Here is a 17,282-nt window from a genome sequence, read left to right as displayed (position 1 = left end):
ATAACCTGAGATTTTTTTATGTTTTGAAGGGTGCTGATGGAAAAAAAGGTGACAAAGGAGAGCCTGTAAGTTCGCCATCTCTCCTTCTCATCAGTGATCATGTTTGTTTTTTCCCTGGCTGCCTGCCTTCTGATTATTCTTCTGTGTCAGTCACTGCTTCACATCTTTGCAATCTGCTATCCTCCTGTGTCATTCATGATTTCCATTTTGATAAGTTGAGTAATTAACTTTGTTTTTTGTGTGTGTGTGCCACCCTTCATTGCACCAAATTGTTTTTCCTTTGTGTTGCAAATATTGGATTTGTTTAGCAGTATGACGTTTTAGATTTTAACTATGTTTTGTCTGTCTTCTTTTCATCATGCTGGCCTCATCATAAAGGGAAGGCCTGGACCTCCGGGAACACAAGTAAACAAATCTTTATAATCACTTCTCATCAGTTCAACCATGTTTGACAGAGGCGCTTGTTACAGCGAAGCTCATAAAAAGTGTCATTCCCCCATGAGACCTTATGTCTGTTTCCAGTCAACTGAAACTGTGTGTTGTTAACAATTAAACTTTTGTTTTGTTCAATCAGATTGGTTCAGACAACAACATACTGACCAGAGTAATTAAGGTAACTTAAAGAATGTTACATCTTTTAATTCGTTCATTTAATGAAGGAACTGAAAATTTTTCCCTTGCCATCCATTCAGGGTGAACCTGGAGAGCCAGGTCAGCCTGGTTTGAGAGGAGAAATGGGTCCACCTGGGCCTCAAGTGAGTATTTTTGACATATGAAAAAAGTAACAGGATGTAGTGGTGCCATGAAAAATTATTTGCCCCCTTCCTGATCTCTTAGCCTTTTGCATATTTGTCACATTTACATGTTTTAGATTGTCAAACAAATTTATTAAAAATGTTGGACAAAGATACCCTGAGTAAATACAAAGTGCTTTTTTTTAAAATGATGATCTCATTTTTAAAGGAAAAAAGCTATCCAAACCTACCTGTCCCGATTTAAAACCTGGGCAAAAACGGCATCTATGGGAGAGTTCCAAGGAGAAAACCACTGCTGACCACAAAGAACACAAAGGCTCATCTCGCATTTGCCAAAAAAATTACTTGACAGTCCCCAAGACTTTTGGGAAAATATTCTGTGTACTGATGAGACAAAAGTTGACGAGTCCCGTTACATCTGGTATAAAACTAACGCAGCATTTCATAAAAAGAACATCAGACCAACAGTCAAACGTGGTGGTGTAGTGTGATGGTCTGGGGCTGCTTTGCTGCTTCAGGACCTGGACGACAAGCAGCAGGACAATGATCCGAAACACACCAGCAAGTCCACCTCTGAATGGCTCAAAAAAAACCAAACAATGGACTTAAATCCATTTGAGATGTTTTGGCATGACCTTACAGGCCGTTCATGCTTGATAAACCTCAAAAATGGCTGAATTAAAGCAACTCTGCAAAGAAAAGTGGGCCAAAATTCCTCCACAGCTATGTGAAAGTCTCATTGCCAGTTATCACAAATGCTTGATTGTAGTTATTGCTGCCAAGAGTGGCACAAAAGTTATTAGTTTTAGGGAAGCAATTACTTTTTCACACAGGCCCAGGTGGGTTTGGATCACTTTTTCCCATTAATAAATGAAATCAGCATTTAAAAACTGCATTTTGTATTTACTCGGATTATTGTTGTCTAATGTTAAAATTAGTTTGATGATCTGAGGCATGTAAGCCTGACAAATATGCAAAACACTGACAAATCAGGAAGGGGGCAAATACGTTTTCACAGCACTGTATACTGCAAGCTAATCACCACTGTGATAGTTGTACAGTCCCAAACAAAATCACACAACAATATGCTACTGTAGGTTTAGATGTAATAATGCTGCTAATATTTGATTCTATCTTTATTATCATTTTTGAAACGTAAACTCTTACGCAGCCTTAAGAAAGCAAGTCACAATAATATGGCAACCAGAAAGTAAAGAAAATATATGACATTCAGCAACTTTGATGAGCAAAAAATAAATAAATAAATAAATAAGAAGAAAAAAAAACACCAACAGGGCAAAGTGGGAAGAATCCCAAGCTAAATCTCTCAGCTTTGAGGAAAGTAATTGAATCAACTACCAATGAAAAGGGTAGCAAATGCATTAGGCTAGCAACTGGAGCCTGGATTATCTGCTAGTGACCAACCATCAGATTCAGAGCAATGAATGCATCGTAATAAGCTGTGGTCTGAGCTCACATCCATTAATTAGTACCTTTCACGACATAAAAATCATTATTAACCTAACAATTTGGTTAATCAGTGACTCAAATCTGATTGCTTTCAGACTATGGGTTTCTGTTTGTTTGTTTTTCTTTGGTATTTTTGTCAAAAATAATACATTTTTCTTAAATATCTTGAAACATCTCAATATTTGTGTCTGTCCAGGGTCCAGAGGGGAAACCTGGATTACCAGGACAATCTCTGGTACAATCATAAATTTTATTTATTATTCTGTTTGCATCTCTTATTTACAATTTTGTATGTAATGTAACTGTGTGCTTTGCAGGGTGGTTCTGGAAGAGATGGACTAGATGGCTTACCAGGAAAGCCAGGAATGAAGGTTATAGAAACATACACGAGGAGCACACAGTGTTAAATGTGTTGTTAATATGTATTATTGAAAATGTGTGCTTAAAATTGCCCATTAAAATATTAATGGAAATTCCCATGTTCATGCCATCATGTGCACTACAAGGACAAAAAGTATAGGGCCACACATCTTAATCTTTGAATTCAGGTTTTTTTCAGTGCCATTGCCATAGGTTTAAAATCAAGCACCTAACCATTCAGTCTGCCTTTACAGAACTACTGTGGTACTGTAACAAGTGGCAGACTATGTAAAGTTGCAGAGCAGGGCCAACGAGTGCTGAGGTAGCAAACCTCCCCTGGCATTAAGACCAGCACAAAAACTGTGCACACAGACCTTTGTGGCATGGGCTTCCATGGTCGAGCAGCACCTGTAGATGGCCCAGTACGTTTTTCCATATAGTGTATATGTGTATGAGTTTACTCACTGGATGTTTTATGTTAACTGTAGGGTGACCTGGGAGATAAAGGAGAGCCTGGTCTGGTGAGTGAATCAATTTTTTATAAAAATGAAACTGTTTGTTGTCATACACACATAGTTTACTCCCCCATGACAGATTAACATACACCCTTAGAACAACACATGTTAAATGTGTTAAATTTAACATGTGTTAAATTTAACACATTTTAACATATGTTAAATTTTAACATATTTACTGCATCAACTCAGGGATAACACATTTTGTGTCAGATCTGACACAACATGTGTTGTTTGGAAATTTTGAAATTAATTTTTAGCATTTTTATTATGCATCATGTTAAAATTCACATTAAATGCATTACACGTGCAACAACACATTTTTTGTCACTTTTAACTCCTTTATAAGAGTGTAAAACAAGTTCTCACTGAGCTATTGTATATTTATCTCGCTGAACACAAAAAGACTAAAGAAAGGACGAGCTAAGGTGCAGTCTTTGTGTATTTTTTTCTGCCTTAATTAAAATTTGTCCAGTTTTTAATAATGTTTGTAATTTTACTTTGCTGAAGACTGTAAAATGAGAACTTGATTTTGCATGCTTATAAACAGAAAGGAGAAAAGGGAGATCAGGGCCGAGTTGGGATTGCTGGAATGCCTGGTTTACCGGGGACTCCTGTGAGTATCACTCAGAAACACAATGCCTCTGGCAAAGCATCCATTTTTTATACACTTTTAATGGCGACAGTCTTTAGTTATTCAAGCCAATATAACAAAATATATTCTTGTGTCAGGTGTGTAATTAGTGGGAGCCACATGTTTTTCCACCATAATGATCAATCTCCTTTTTAATTTCCTCTTCTCTACAGGGGAGACCTGGCATTGATGGGAAGAGAGGCTTGCCAGGAAAAGATGTGAGAAACATTTAACAATTATGCCAGTTTGCTGTGTGATATCACCTGGATTGCTATTTGTCCAATTTGTACTTTTATTTGCCATTTTCTTTTTAGATTAATTACTTTTTTTTTCCCACAGGGAGAAAGAGGACCCAAAGGAGATGACGGCAAAAAGGTCCTTAAATTTACTGCTGCCATCAAGACATTTTCCAATTATTTGTGTTAACTTTACTCTTCATTTCAGGGGGACAAGGGAGATGCAGGTGCCGATGTAAGTGGTTTTCAAATTTAAAAAGGAAAACAAAACTTTGTGAGAAAGCTGAGGCTACAGCTGGTGTTGCTGTTTGTTTCTTCACAGGGTAAAGATGGTAGTAAGGGCGAACCAGGACCTCCAGGTATGCCTGGGAGGCAAATGCTTGTCACTCCTGAGGTAAAAATGAACTCCTTCATTTTTGGTCACTGGTTTATCATTGCATCTATAATCATCATTGGTTAGACTCATTTCTCATTTAAGCTGATTCAGAAAAAAAACATCACACAGCTCCACTTAGACCTTAAAAGCATATTAACCTTACAGATTTTTCCATAAATTCCCTCTCAGGGTGCCACCATTGATGAAATCCGACAAGCATTCCCAATGCCAATGGGTCCTCCAGGACCTACTGTGAGTTTGATACTTGTGCACGTTTCTGCATATGTATAGCTTTTTAATAATGGCATATTACCTCAGCTATTGCATGGCATAATTTATTTGTCACCTGCATGAAATCCAAGTCATCATTCAGTGATGACGACAGTGCTTTTATCGTGGGCTGCAATAAAAACAGATATGGTGGGCTTGATGTCATGCATTGTAGATGCATGTTCAAATGTCGTGCTCCTCTGTTTCTGTGTGTTTAGGGCTCTCCAGGAATGAAGGTAAGGTGGTAATGGCACTTATATCAAGGCTGAGTTCTTAAAAAAACAAAACAAAAAACTGAAATATAGCTTTGGTTGCTCATTTGTCTTTTTTGCAGGGTGATAAAGGAGAAAAAGGCCTGAAAGGAGAAAAGGTAATGGTGATTATTTATACCTCAAAAACATGGGAATGGAAATTACATTATGCTTACTGAATTTATTTTCATGTTTTTGCAGGGTGACACTGGACCTCCGGGAAAATCTCTTGAGATGAAGGTTGAACACAGGATATAATAATTCCTTCTATGGCATGTGTGTTCTCATTTTACATTATTAAGTGCCTGAACACCATATTTTCCCTGCACTTTAGGACATTGAAAAGATGTTTGAAGAGTACGGCATAAAGGTGAGGTCTGGGCACGACAATGTATGACTATACAATAATATAATAAAAGTAGAGTTTGACTGTCTAAATAAAACCTTTTTTTCTTTTTCAGCTCCCATTGCTGAAAGCGTTGATTGACAGGTTGCTGCAGGATGGAATAGAGGAGCTGCTTCATGTGCTCAGCAACTCCAAGAAAACAAAAGAAAACAATGAAAATCACAACTCCAACGTCATCACTGACTACACAGTATGTGGACTCAAGGGAAGAAGTGTCTGATGTTATTTTTAGTCTATATACTGTATGTTTACATTTCTTGTTTCCAGCGCCTCAATGGGATTGCAAGAGACCTTTACAAAACAACTACTACTGCTACTCATTTTATGTTTTCTCGATAGAGTTCAGTGAAATTTGACCTCACCAGCGAGCCTCTGTCAGAACCGAACACTTTTGAGGACACTGATTTAGATGGCCAACCTCCTGAATCTTTCTTGGTTGTAAGTAACCTCAGCCTAGTATTTAGAAAATACTTAAAGAACAATGATGAATCACAGGACACATATTTTGTTAGGTACACCTGTTTGCTCGTTAACACAAATCTTTAATCAGCCAATCATATGGCAACAACCGAATGCATTTACCATCATCACCATCAGCAGTCTTTATTGTCATTTAGCTGTACATAAAGCAGTAACCTGACAGTGTTTATGTGGAATTCAAAATAAAATAAATAGATAAATAGCAATTTGACCTGTGACCTCTGGAAGTCGACGATCATCTGTGACAATAGTTTATCACCATTGTCACTAATAGGTTTTTACATGAATTTGCTCCAAAATTGCATTAATTCTCACTCCTGCTACCTCTCGTTAAAGGACCCTTTAAATGAAACTGCAGAGGATCCAACTTTATGGACCTTCACGACACTGAATGGAGAACTGGAGCATGATGGGACTGAGACCAAGTTAAAGGAGATAGTTGATAGCCCTGAAGTGTCTTCCTTGAAACTTAATCTGACTGTAGTCAATTCTACTTTCAATTATACAATGACCAAGGAGGTAAGGATATTATAAAGCATACAAATTTAAAATTTTGGCACTTTTTCATGGAAAAAGTTAAGATCAACACTCTTCGTGTCATTTTTTCATTATTCCTTCTATTATTCCTTTTTTAGAGAAATTAAAATGCAAATGAATTAATAAATTCCTAAAAAAAAAAAAAAAAAAAAAAGAAGTAAATCTTAAAAATGAATTAACATATTTCTAACATTCACATAATATTTGGAAAAATGCTTGGTAAACTTTAGTAATATATGCGTCATATTTTAAAAACCTAAACAATTCAACATCGGGAAATATTTGTGATATTTATATTCTGATTCCTTTTCAAATTAAAATTTGTCTGTCAGATTTTTTTAGGGATACCTCAAACTGTGATGGAGCCTGTTCTCCTCACTCAAGAGGACTCACTGAAGAAGAATTCAGGACAAAAGAAGAAGAACAGGGAACGTGGCAAAGTAAAGCTACCATAACTGTTTTACTGATGGTGGAGTTTTAAATATAAGATAAAACATATGACACTTCTCCATCAGTTTACGATAAATATATCTTATAAAAGGACCGTACAGTTGTTTTGTGTTTTAGCTCATCTCTTCTATTTAGCATAAACCTCATCTTAGAGAATTTTTGTTTATAGTAAATGGCTTCTGTTTTGATGTTTATGCTAATTTTAAGTGATTTGGACTCCCAGTTAAGGTATTGCTGCAAAGTAATGCTGATTTGGGAGAGTGGATGAAGCATCAGGAAATCAAAAGCTGAAAACTAAATTGACATTTACATTTCAGTGAGAATGATTGCTATTTTACACTTGAATTTAATGACTGCATTGAGTTTTGGTAACACAATTTAAGGCATTAAAGCATTTAATGTGATGGGTCACTTGCTTCCAGGGAACCACAAAAATATCTCAAAGCTGATATGTGTGTCTCAGTTATCAGCTGATGCATGTGCTCTATAAATATGCTTTGATTATAGGGAGAAAAAAACCCACACTGATTAGGGCCACAACACAAAATCTGCTCAGCCTGGAGAATCTCTTAAAAAAATAGTAATCAGTAATGAGCAATATACACTGCCTGGACAAAAAAACTCACATACTCTAATATTTTGTTGGACCACCTTTATCTTTGATGACAGCTTCGCCAAGACATTGTTTCCATAAGCTTATGCATGGTGATGGCCAATCCATGTGTGGAAATGATGTTTTCTGCTCCCCGAACCACTCTTTCACAACCTGAGTCCGATGAATCTTCGCATTGTCGTGGAATATGCCTCGGCCAACAGTGAAGGAATAAAAAAAATTGATGAAAAAAACCTGGTCATTCTGTAATCAACTGATCTCATTCTTTGGGTGCACAATGTTGGTGAACTTCAATCTGACCAACTGAAGCAAACCCAGATCATAACACCACCCTCACAGACTTGTAAGAGTAGGCACCAGGCATGGTAGATGCATCATTTGGTCCACCTCTCTTACCTTGTACACCCATCATTCTGGAAAAAGGGAAATCTGGATTCAAGAGACCGCAGGACCATTTCTATTGCCCCATTTCTACTACCCCACAGTCCAATCTTTATGCTCCCTAGCAAATTGAAGCCTTTTTTCTGATGAGTGATTTTCTTAAGGCTACACAGCTGTTTAGTCCCAGTCCCTTGAGTTCTGTTTGCATTGTGCACGTGGAAATGCTCTTACTTTCACCATTAAACATAGCCTTGAATTCTGCTATTGATTATTTATGATTTGATTTCACCAAATATTTAAGTGATCTCAGATTCTCTTTTTGATCACATTCATTTCTCAAAGGTGATAGTTTACTACTATCCTTTCAAGTTTTAATAATGCGTTAAACAGTTATTAACCCAATTTTAATAGTTTGAGCATTCTCCTTAGTTATTTTTTTTTCTTGTAGGACAATGACATCTTTTAATCACCATGGGACATTTCTTCTGACCTGACAAGCTACTCAATGCATAAGTTAGGGTTAAATAACCTGCTCCCAGTTGAAACATATTAATCACTTAGTAAATCATCCAGTGGAAGGCTTTTACCTATTTTCTTAGTTACTCAACTCAGCGTTATTTATAAAGCACTGTAAAATCAAACACAAGGAAACAATAAATAGTTAAATCCATGTGGTGACTGTTTTTTTTTTTTTATTGTTTTACTTTTTTTTGGCCAGGCAGTGTAATATGTGCATATCATATCACTTATACTGTATGATGACATGAATCAGATGGGCTGAAACATGGAAAACCTGGTCCTATAAATACAATAACTAGCTCTAAACTATTTGGAAAAGCCAAGGGTTCTTAATCATCTTAATGGCCTCTTTATTTATTTTTGATGATCTTTAACCGTTCATCTCCCTCTTAATTATTTCTCTAAACCTATCAACTGCAGTTTAATACTTGACCATCAACAACTTCTGAAGCATGAGAAACTCTTATCTTTTCTCTCTCTGACTGTGAACTTCTTAACCAGGGCAAAGGAAATAAAGGACGACATAGGAGGCAGAGGCAACGCTTGGTAAATGTCCTCGAAGGGGTCAGACTAAACCCAGAAACGTCACTTCACTTCTGCCCCAGCTAAATACAAATGCACCAACTAACACGGCTGTCTTACCTCGCAAAAACCAAACCCTGACTCTAACATTAATATTAACATAACATGACTTATAAACAAAACTGAATGAAAAATAATCCTAAATTAAAACATTGTAAACATACTGAATTAACCCCCTTTTGCATATATGACATGCCTCATTTAACTAAAAGCATGCATTGATCCTAATCTCCATACTTTTGCAACGCAATAATTCTTTCCTGTAATAACTGCTGTTTCCTCTTTATCATAAGACAAGTGAAGAGGACAAGCTAGAAGAAGAGGAGTTTTATAACGGTGAAGAATACAGTTATGAATACGAGGTAGGCAGCTGCAATAATAAATCAGTAATTTAAGCACTGTTGGAAGCTTAATTTTAATGTGATGTTGATGACGTGGGGTTGGTCCTCATTTAGAGAATTGTTAGCACCTTCTTGTTAACAACCCTGCCAAACTCATCATCCAGTCACCTGCTGTTTTTTTTTTTTTTTCTCTCTGTAGCAATATCTCTGGAGGATGAATTATATCTGCACCTACACAAATGCTGCAGAGATTTGATTAATGACACACCCACTACCTGATCTTAATTATTAAGCATAAATTAGTTTGTCATTACAGCCCACTGCATCTGCTCTGCACATCATCTACTGTGGGTTTGAGTGTTTAAAAGTTATGAAAAGATATTTTTTTTTCTTTTCAAAACAGGGAGAACTTTCTACAATTGACCCCTTAATCTCTCAGGAGATGGGAGAAAACAGACAGGTAACTCTTCTCATCTGTTTCAGCTGGGCTGGGTGTAAATGTTCTGATTTCTTTTTAATGTGAAATATGTTCAATGTGTTAAACCTGTGCAGCTTGAAGTCCAAACGGATGACTTCCCCCATCCAGTGGATGAAAAGGTGATTGCTTGTAGTCCAAATAATAATAAAAACAATTTACCTGTTTTACCTGAAGAATAATTTATTTATGCTATTTTTAACTTTTAAGGAATGGTTGCCCACACTGAGTCCTGCCCAGATAGAGACCTCAAGTGAACCTCAAACAGTCTTCTCAGACAGAGAAACAAATGCACAAGTAAATCAAATGGTTTTTTTCTTTATTTTGTTGTGTTGTTTGGTTTTACTGATCATTGGACTAACAAAAAAAAGCAGCTAGTTCTTTTGATGTGTCAGTATAAGCGAGAGATTCTTAATGTCACAGTTTTCAGCTTGAGCCACTTTTTGGCATTGAACTTTAAGGGATGGCTGTGGCTCAAAGTCAGGGCAGGTCATCTGCTGATAAAAAGGTTGTTGGTTCAGCTCCTTCAGTCTGTATACTGAAGGTACTGAATCCCAAAGCTGCCTTGTGTCGTTATAGTTTGAGTCTGCGAAACAAGTCCTTTTTTCTGCATTCAGACTTCTATACTTTGTCCCCCTAGGTTATCTTGCCAACCACAGAGCCACTCTCTCAACCCGCTAATGAAAAGGTATTTCTGGATAGCTTGATGTTTATGAGAAATGCTGGATTGATTTTTTTCTCTCTCTCTATTGTGCTTGACTTTTCAGTTGGTGTTTTCGCTTTAAAATTCTGATCTGTCCTTTATTCTAATGAACAGGATGATATGTCACAATCCACGCCTCCTACTTCAACAGAAGAACCATATAAGGTAGGGTTTTGATTTTAAATTACAAACTTCAATCTCAACTAAAGATCTCTGCATGCCTTGGAATGCAAAACTCCTTTATTCACACTTACGCACAAGGGGGATGAAATTGATGAGCAAGTGCTTGAATAAAACAGCGAATGGGCTTAACTGCTCTAATCAATAAACAAACCATATGCAGCACTTCATCATTTTCAAGACCCCTTTCTTCTTTCTGCTTTTTATGAAAAATTTACCAGTGCAAAATAATACAAGTGTTTGCCTAAGACTTATGTGAATACATTTGGAATGGAAATATACAATCAAGTATTTTTGCAATTTGCAAAGATGACCAAAGCATGAGGCAGAAGGGCATTTTTGAGCAGCATGCTTTTAGCATGATTTCTCTAAAGCTTGTCTGAATGGCAATGAGCAAAAACTGTAGTATAGTTCTGATGAATGATTTACTGGGAAAAAAAAAAAAAACATCCAGAGAGTTACTTTTAATGCTTTCTCTCTCTCATTTTTTTAAACAGGAAATCTCTAAATTCCCAAGAGACTGAGACTATAGAGTCTTAATCTTTCATAAGAAAGCACTTGATGGAGAGTGTGAATAAACTGTGAACCGTTTTCTCTGGTGATGAACCCTGAACGACCAACGTTTCATGAGGGGGGACCTCTTTCCAGACAGAGACAGTCACTCACCAAAAAAAAATATACCATACCATACCATAGTGCATTTCTTATATTGTAGCTTCCAGAAAAATTAGGCACCTGAAAATTGTGTCCTCACATCTAGTTTGTGTTTTTTAAGTTTGTTCTATGTAAAATCCAGTGTAGCTGTACTTATCTTGTTTAAAACTCCTAATTTATTTATTACAGCTATTGTTTTGTAACTAACATAGCACTAAGCCATCTAAAACATGACAACAATTGCCATATATTTTTAAGGAAACACAGAAATTTTATTTATTAAAACATGAAAAGAATAAGGCTTTCTTACTTTACTATAGCCTGTGAATATCATAGATACTATTTAAACTGTAGTTTTACTATAAACACATATGTATCCAGATCAAACACTTGTAACACTGGTGAAAATTTTCTTTGTTACATTGTCTGTGTTTAACCTCTCTGTGCATGTGTGCTTAAGTAAAAGTAATATTCAAAACATGTGTGGGTCTTCCTTTCAATATTTAAATAGTACTGTGCAAAAGTCTTAAGCCACATCTCATTTCTTTATACACTGCTCAAAAAAATTAAAGGAACACTTTATCTCATCAAGTCAGTTAAACCTCTGCGATATTGATCTGGTCATTAAGGTAGCAGAGGGGGTTGTTAATCACTTTCAGCTGCTTTGGTGTTAATGAAATTAACAGCAGGTGCACTAGAGGGGCAACAATGACCCCAAAACAGGAATGGTTTTATAGGTGGAGGCCAATGACATGTTTTCCCTCCTCAACATTTCGGGTTGTTTTTTCACTAGTTTGGCTAGGGTCAATGTCTCTACTGGTACCATGTGGCAATACCTGGACCCTACAGAGGTTGCACAGGTAGTCCAATGCCTCCAGGATGGCACATCAATACATGATATTAACCAGAAGGTTTGCTGTGTCTCCCAGTAGATTCCAAGAGGCAGGCAGTTACTCTAGGAGAGCTGGACTGGACCATAGAAGGTCCTTAACCCAGCAGCAGGGCCTGTATCTTCTCCTTTGTGCAAAGTGGAACAGGATGAGCACTGCCAGAGCCCAACAAAATGACCTCCAGCAGGCCACTGCTGTGAATGTCTCTGACCAAACAATCAGAAACAGACTTCATGAAAGTCTGAGGTCCCAATGTCCTCTAGTGGGCCCTGTGCTCAGTGTGGAACCCCACTGGCATTTGTCATAGAATACAAGAATAGAATACCAGAATTTGCAGGTCCACCACTGGCACCCTGTGTTTTACACAAATGAGAGCAGATTCACCCTGAATGACAGATGTGAAAGGGTCTGGAGAAGCTGTGAAGAACTTTATGCTGCCTGTAACATCATTCAGCATGACCAGTTTGGTGGTTGGTCAGTGAATAATAATAATGCTTATGAAATCCTTGGACCCATTGTTGGACCCTATGGCAGTGCAGTGGGTCCTGGGTTCCTCCTGGTGCACAATAATTCCTGGCCTCACGTGGCAAGAATATGCAGGCAGCTCCTGGAGGATGAATTCATTTATATCACTGACTGCCCCCCCCCCCCCCCCCCCCCAAATTCAATAGAACACCTCTGGGACATTATGTTTTGGTCCTTGTACCTGACAATGTTCAGAGTTATGTTTCGTTTTTTTTTTATTTGTTGTTTGTTAAGCTACTTCACACTGACCTCTGTATCATCCAGGTATAAAAAAGGCACCTAACTCAAGAGATGAACCACTGTTGCGTCTACACATAATAGAAAACTTTGCAAAAAAACAATTGTAAGCAGTATCTTTAGGCACTTTGTTATTAGCAGCCTGCCACAAGCCATTTGTTTGATTCAATGTATGCCAAAGATAACACAACATGGCAGACATAAAATAGCATTTTTGCACAAACAAGGTGCTTCCCAAAGAGCTGTTAGCTGTAAACCTGGCATACCTCAGCAAAAAGAAATCTTAGAAAAAAGTGGCAGGCCTAACAAAACAACAAAAACAAAAAACTATGCAGAAGATGAACAATATCTGAAATCTGTATTCTTAAGAAACAGGAACAAATCCAGCAAAAACCTGACACTGCTCCTGAGAGATGGATGTGGCCCTTCACTTGAGCTGTTTGCTGAAGCCTAATCAGAAATGGTCTCAGTGGAAGTGTGGCTGTCAAGAAGCCATTCTTAAGGAAGGGAAATGGGGAGAAAAAACTGAGGCCTAATGACACAAAGATGGTCTGGAAATCTGTGGCAACAGGTCTTATGGATTATTGGATCTAGATGTTGATGTTTTGGTAATTGACAATATGCATGCAAGAGGTCAAGTGGGAAGAGTCTATAGGCATCTGTAAACACAGTGGAGGCTCTGTCATGTATTAGGGCTGCATTTCAGTCAGTGGTGTTGGGGATCTGGTCAAAACTGATGGAATTATGAATGCAGAAGAACAGAGTCAGATTCTGATCCTCCATGCATGATCACCAAGAAGGAAAGCTCCTGATTGGCAGCAGCTTCATTTTTCACACTATTGGTCATGGATTGGCTTCCCCCAGAGCCCGGACCTCAAGATTCTTGAAGCAATGTGGGATCATTTTGACAAAGAATGGAACAAAAGGCAGCCAACATCCAAAAAAGCGCTTTGAAGGTCCTTCAAGCAGCTTTGAGAACTATATCTAAAGACCACTTAAAGAAATTACAATAAAAATGCCTGAAAGAGTTCATGCTGTGTTAAAGAATAAAGGTGGTCATACCAAATATTATGTTTCAGGTTTATTAGAATTGTACAAACTTTGTTTTTCTGCACCTGTTTTCCATTTCCTAACAAAATATAAAGAAGTGAGGGGTGGCTCGAGACTTTTGCACAGCACTCTACATATCGATCATATTTCATAATTGATTGACTAGTTTTGTTTGTGAAGGTTCTGGGGGACTTGCAAGTGCCTCAACCTGAGATCAGGGTGAAAAGAGGCACATCTTGGCCTGATTCCATGGTAAGTGTCGCCTGTTTTTGTAGAAGACTAATGAATAACAAGCCTTTTTAAATTGGTAGATTAAAAAATTTTATATTTTAGGTGTTCATGCCAGGTGCCCCAGGAGGAAGAAATCGATTTAAGAACACACAGCAAGTAATTATTTCCAGGTTTTAAAAAAATTCAAAATCAAATTGCATAAAATAAAGTTTTGTACTCATTTAAATTGCAGCATCTTTCCTCTGGAGCTCAAGGTTACAACATCAGGAACGTAAGTCTGTTTTCAACAGTCAGGATCAAATATTCGTTCAAATCAAGATGGTTAGAGGACCTACAAATATATTGATTTTTGTTAAAAATGTGTTTTTAGAAGAACAAATATGAAAATCCAGGCCTTCAAGCACATTCCAGGAGGGAGAGACAAGAAGGAGGAGAGAGGCAGAGATACAGTGATACAGAAACAGAGATTCCCACAGAAAGAACAAGTGGAGGAGAGGAACAGACAAAAGCAAAAGTGGAAGATTGGGGAATGGAAAAAGAGAACGAGTTAATGCCTGATCCTGAACCAGTCCTTGACCCAGTCTATGATGAGGAGGAGAGAAGTGGAGACTGGGAGACAGAGGAAGGTGTAGATCAAGAGAAGGAAGGGGAGGAAGAGGAGGAATTGGAGAGGGAGAGAGAGAGGGATAGGCTGGAGATGGAGAGGGAAAGACAGGAGCTGGAGAAAGAGAGGGTGGACGAGCTGGAGGTAGAGAGGGACAAAATGGAGCGGGAAAGAGACTTGGAGAGAGAGAGGGAAGAATGGGAAAGGATGAGGGAGGAGATGGAGAGGAGGAGAGAGGGAAATTATGATGAAGAAACTGGACTGTCATACCCATATCCTCCAGAGTATAATTTACTGAAGGTAAGGGCATAAGTAAAATGTATACATGTTACACTTACCTTGAAATGCTTAAGACGTGTTTTACAAATAAAATTTTATAGATGCCCGTGTTGTTGATGACATAACTTTGTCTTTCTTGCACAACAGGGACAACCAGGTGAAAATGGAAAATCAGGACAAAAGGTGACAAGATTTTAACTGTTATAATAAAACTATTAACAAGGTTATATGATTGAAATCACAGCACAGATTTTACAATAAAAGTTTTTAAAAAATGGGCACATACAGTAAGTATTTTAGACCTGACAATGACACCATGAAATCTCAGAAGATCACCACAGTTTATGCAGTTCATCTCATGAATGTATTGTCATGACAGTTATCTAACTGTTAAGTCCCATTGTTACATCACTGCTGCCACAGGTGCTAGTTAGTTTACGACTCTACTTTTTGAGCTCTGTGACTGATATTCTTCCATCATAAGGATAAATATTTCCCAGTGCCCCTCACTTGAAAAAAAATAAACATCATCACTGATGCTGTCCCACTGATTGCAAGCATTATTTGTATTATCGTCCTAAGATCACAAAGCAAGAATGACAGTCCCCACATGAAATGTGCCACCAGCTCATAAAAATATCATGGGTGCTCTCCCTCCTCCCCACATTGCATCAGTAAATGACATCAGAGCTCAGGGAGAGCTTCTCTCCCGTCTCGCCTGTCACTGAATCTGGTTGAGTCCAGGCCTTTGATGTCCCTCCTGCTCTATTTTTGTATGACTTTGAGACAGTAGATTAAAGCAGACATTAATAATTCCCCTTGTTAAACATGCTGACAAGTCTTGTTTTTTTTTATTTCAAATTCCTCTGAGTTGGTTTATTTTGGCACATGAAAAGGATGTGTCATGGTGCACTCCATTATTCTAACTCATTTCTATGCAATCTTCAGGGTGACATTGGTGAAAAGGGACAAAAGGTAAATTATATAAAGATTTAATATTTTTAATTTTTAATGATGGAGACTGTGCAGATGTGTTCACCTGGCTGTTCTGTTATTTTTAGGGAGAGCCAGGCATTGGTCACAGAGGGCCAGAGGGTCAGGCTGGTCCTCCAGGACAGAAGGTGAGATTTTTATATACCCTTTTGGGGAATTTCATGCATTGAATAGCATTCAAATGCTGATTTTTAACTTTTACTTTATGAATAATTATCAACAGAACTATTTAAAGTGTACTAACATAATTGAAATTAGATTAATCAGTTGAGCTTTTAATACAATAAAGTTTGGAGGACTGTAGCGATTGACTCTCTCTCTCTCTCTCTCTCTCTCTCTCTCTCTCTCTATATATATATATATATATATATATACTGTATATATATATATATATATATATATATATATATATATATATATATATATATATATATATATATACTGTATATATATATATATATATATATATATATATATATGATGAATGATACTTTTAGTGATCCCACAATGGGGAAATTATAGAATATATATATATATATATATGAGCAACAGCTGATTTAAAATGTTCTAACTCAATCCCCCCCCCCCCACCCCTGACTTCCATAACATTTACTTTGAATTACTTTGATTCACATCACACTTTTAATTTGGAGAATTTAATTGACTCTCTGACTCATTCAAAATTGGGTTTGAGCTTTTAATTTGATAAAGGCAAGAAGGACCTTATTTGAAAGCAATTATTCAAAAGTAATAGAAAACCTGAACAACATTACGGGAGATAAGTGACCTGTGAAGATGCGCTCCACAACACTGAATTTGTTTTATGTGTTTTCCTGCCGTCTTATTTTCTGTCATTGTGTTACCGCAGGGTGAGCCAGGTGAGCCAGGTCCTCCTGGTGCTCAGGGTATTCAGGGAATCCCTGGTAATCCAGGCATCCAGGGCTCCCCAGGTCTTAGGGGTCTTTCAGGGGATCCAGGAGAGCCAGGTAGAGAGGTATATCATCAGACATTATCTTACAAGTGGTCCCTGAGCTCTTTTGAATACCAGAATATATCAATTAATTTGCATCAACTGTGAGAATAAATTCATAACAAGAGATGGAGAAGGTTATTATTATTAGCTCACTGCTCAAATGATAATCTGAGGTATGATGTTTCGTTTGTTGATATTAGGGTGACAAAGGTAAAAGAGGGAGGAATGGATCACCAGGAGCTCCTGGACCTCGAGGACCACCAGGACCTCACGTATGGAAAAGTTTACATATAATTTCTGTCTTTTAGGCTA

General features: G+C 37.5%; 1 protein-coding gene across 1 annotated transcript in view; it reads left to right on the top strand.

Annotated features, from left to right (window-relative positions):
- col7a1l (collagen type VII alpha 1-like) overlaps positions 1-17,282 on the top strand; it is a 61,483-nt gene that overhangs the window by 27,988 nt on the left and 16,213 nt on the right. The window contains exons 51-87 of the mRNA XM_030720717.1: positions 30-65; positions 379-405; positions 575-613; positions 693-755; positions 2,422-2,460; positions 2,543-2,596; positions 3,074-3,101; positions 3,655-3,716; positions 3,908-3,952; positions 4,074-4,109; positions 4,179-4,205; positions 4,293-4,364; positions 4,536-4,598; positions 4,835-4,852; positions 4,951-4,986; positions 5,069-5,107; positions 5,202-5,237; positions 5,329-5,463; positions 5,613-5,711; positions 6,090-6,272; positions 6,623-6,730; positions 8,755-8,805; positions 9,129-9,197; positions 9,580-9,636; positions 9,729-9,773; positions 9,862-9,948; positions 10,292-10,339; positions 10,469-10,519; positions 14,071-14,142; positions 14,224-14,277; positions 14,354-14,392; positions 14,492-15,025; positions 15,152-15,187; positions 15,953-15,979; positions 16,066-16,125; positions 16,866-16,991; positions 17,171-17,242. Coding sequence (XP_030576577.1) covers positions 30-65; positions 379-405; positions 575-613; positions 693-755; positions 2,422-2,460; positions 2,543-2,596; positions 3,074-3,101; positions 3,655-3,716; positions 3,908-3,952; positions 4,074-4,109; positions 4,179-4,205; positions 4,293-4,364; positions 4,536-4,598; positions 4,835-4,852; positions 4,951-4,986; positions 5,069-5,107; positions 5,202-5,237; positions 5,329-5,463; positions 5,613-5,711; positions 6,090-6,272; positions 6,623-6,730; positions 8,755-8,805; positions 9,129-9,197; positions 9,580-9,636; positions 9,729-9,773; positions 9,862-9,948; positions 10,292-10,339; positions 10,469-10,519; positions 14,071-14,142; positions 14,224-14,277; positions 14,354-14,392; positions 14,492-15,025; positions 15,152-15,187; positions 15,953-15,979; positions 16,066-16,125; positions 16,866-16,991; positions 17,171-17,242 — 2,673 coding nt within the window. The remainder of the gene's footprint in view (positions 1-29; positions 66-378; positions 406-574; positions 614-692; positions 756-2,421; positions 2,461-2,542; positions 2,597-3,073; positions 3,102-3,654; positions 3,717-3,907; positions 3,953-4,073; positions 4,110-4,178; positions 4,206-4,292; positions 4,365-4,535; positions 4,599-4,834; positions 4,853-4,950; positions 4,987-5,068; positions 5,108-5,201; positions 5,238-5,328; positions 5,464-5,612; positions 5,712-6,089; positions 6,273-6,622; positions 6,731-8,754; positions 8,806-9,128; positions 9,198-9,579; positions 9,637-9,728; positions 9,774-9,861; positions 9,949-10,291; positions 10,340-10,468; positions 10,520-14,070; positions 14,143-14,223; positions 14,278-14,353; positions 14,393-14,491; positions 15,026-15,151; positions 15,188-15,952; positions 15,980-16,065; positions 16,126-16,865; positions 16,992-17,170; positions 17,243-17,282) is intronic.

The sequence above is a fragment of the Archocentrus centrarchus genome, chromosome 23, assembly GCF_007364275.1.
Source record: "Archocentrus centrarchus isolate MPI-CPG fArcCen1 chromosome 23, fArcCen1, whole genome shotgun sequence".
Taxonomy (NCBI): Eukaryota; Metazoa; Chordata; class Actinopteri; order Cichliformes; family Cichlidae; genus Archocentrus; species Archocentrus centrarchus.
The sequence above is the reverse complement of the archived record's forward strand: the minus strand, read 5'-3'. Positions and strand labels throughout refer to the sequence as shown.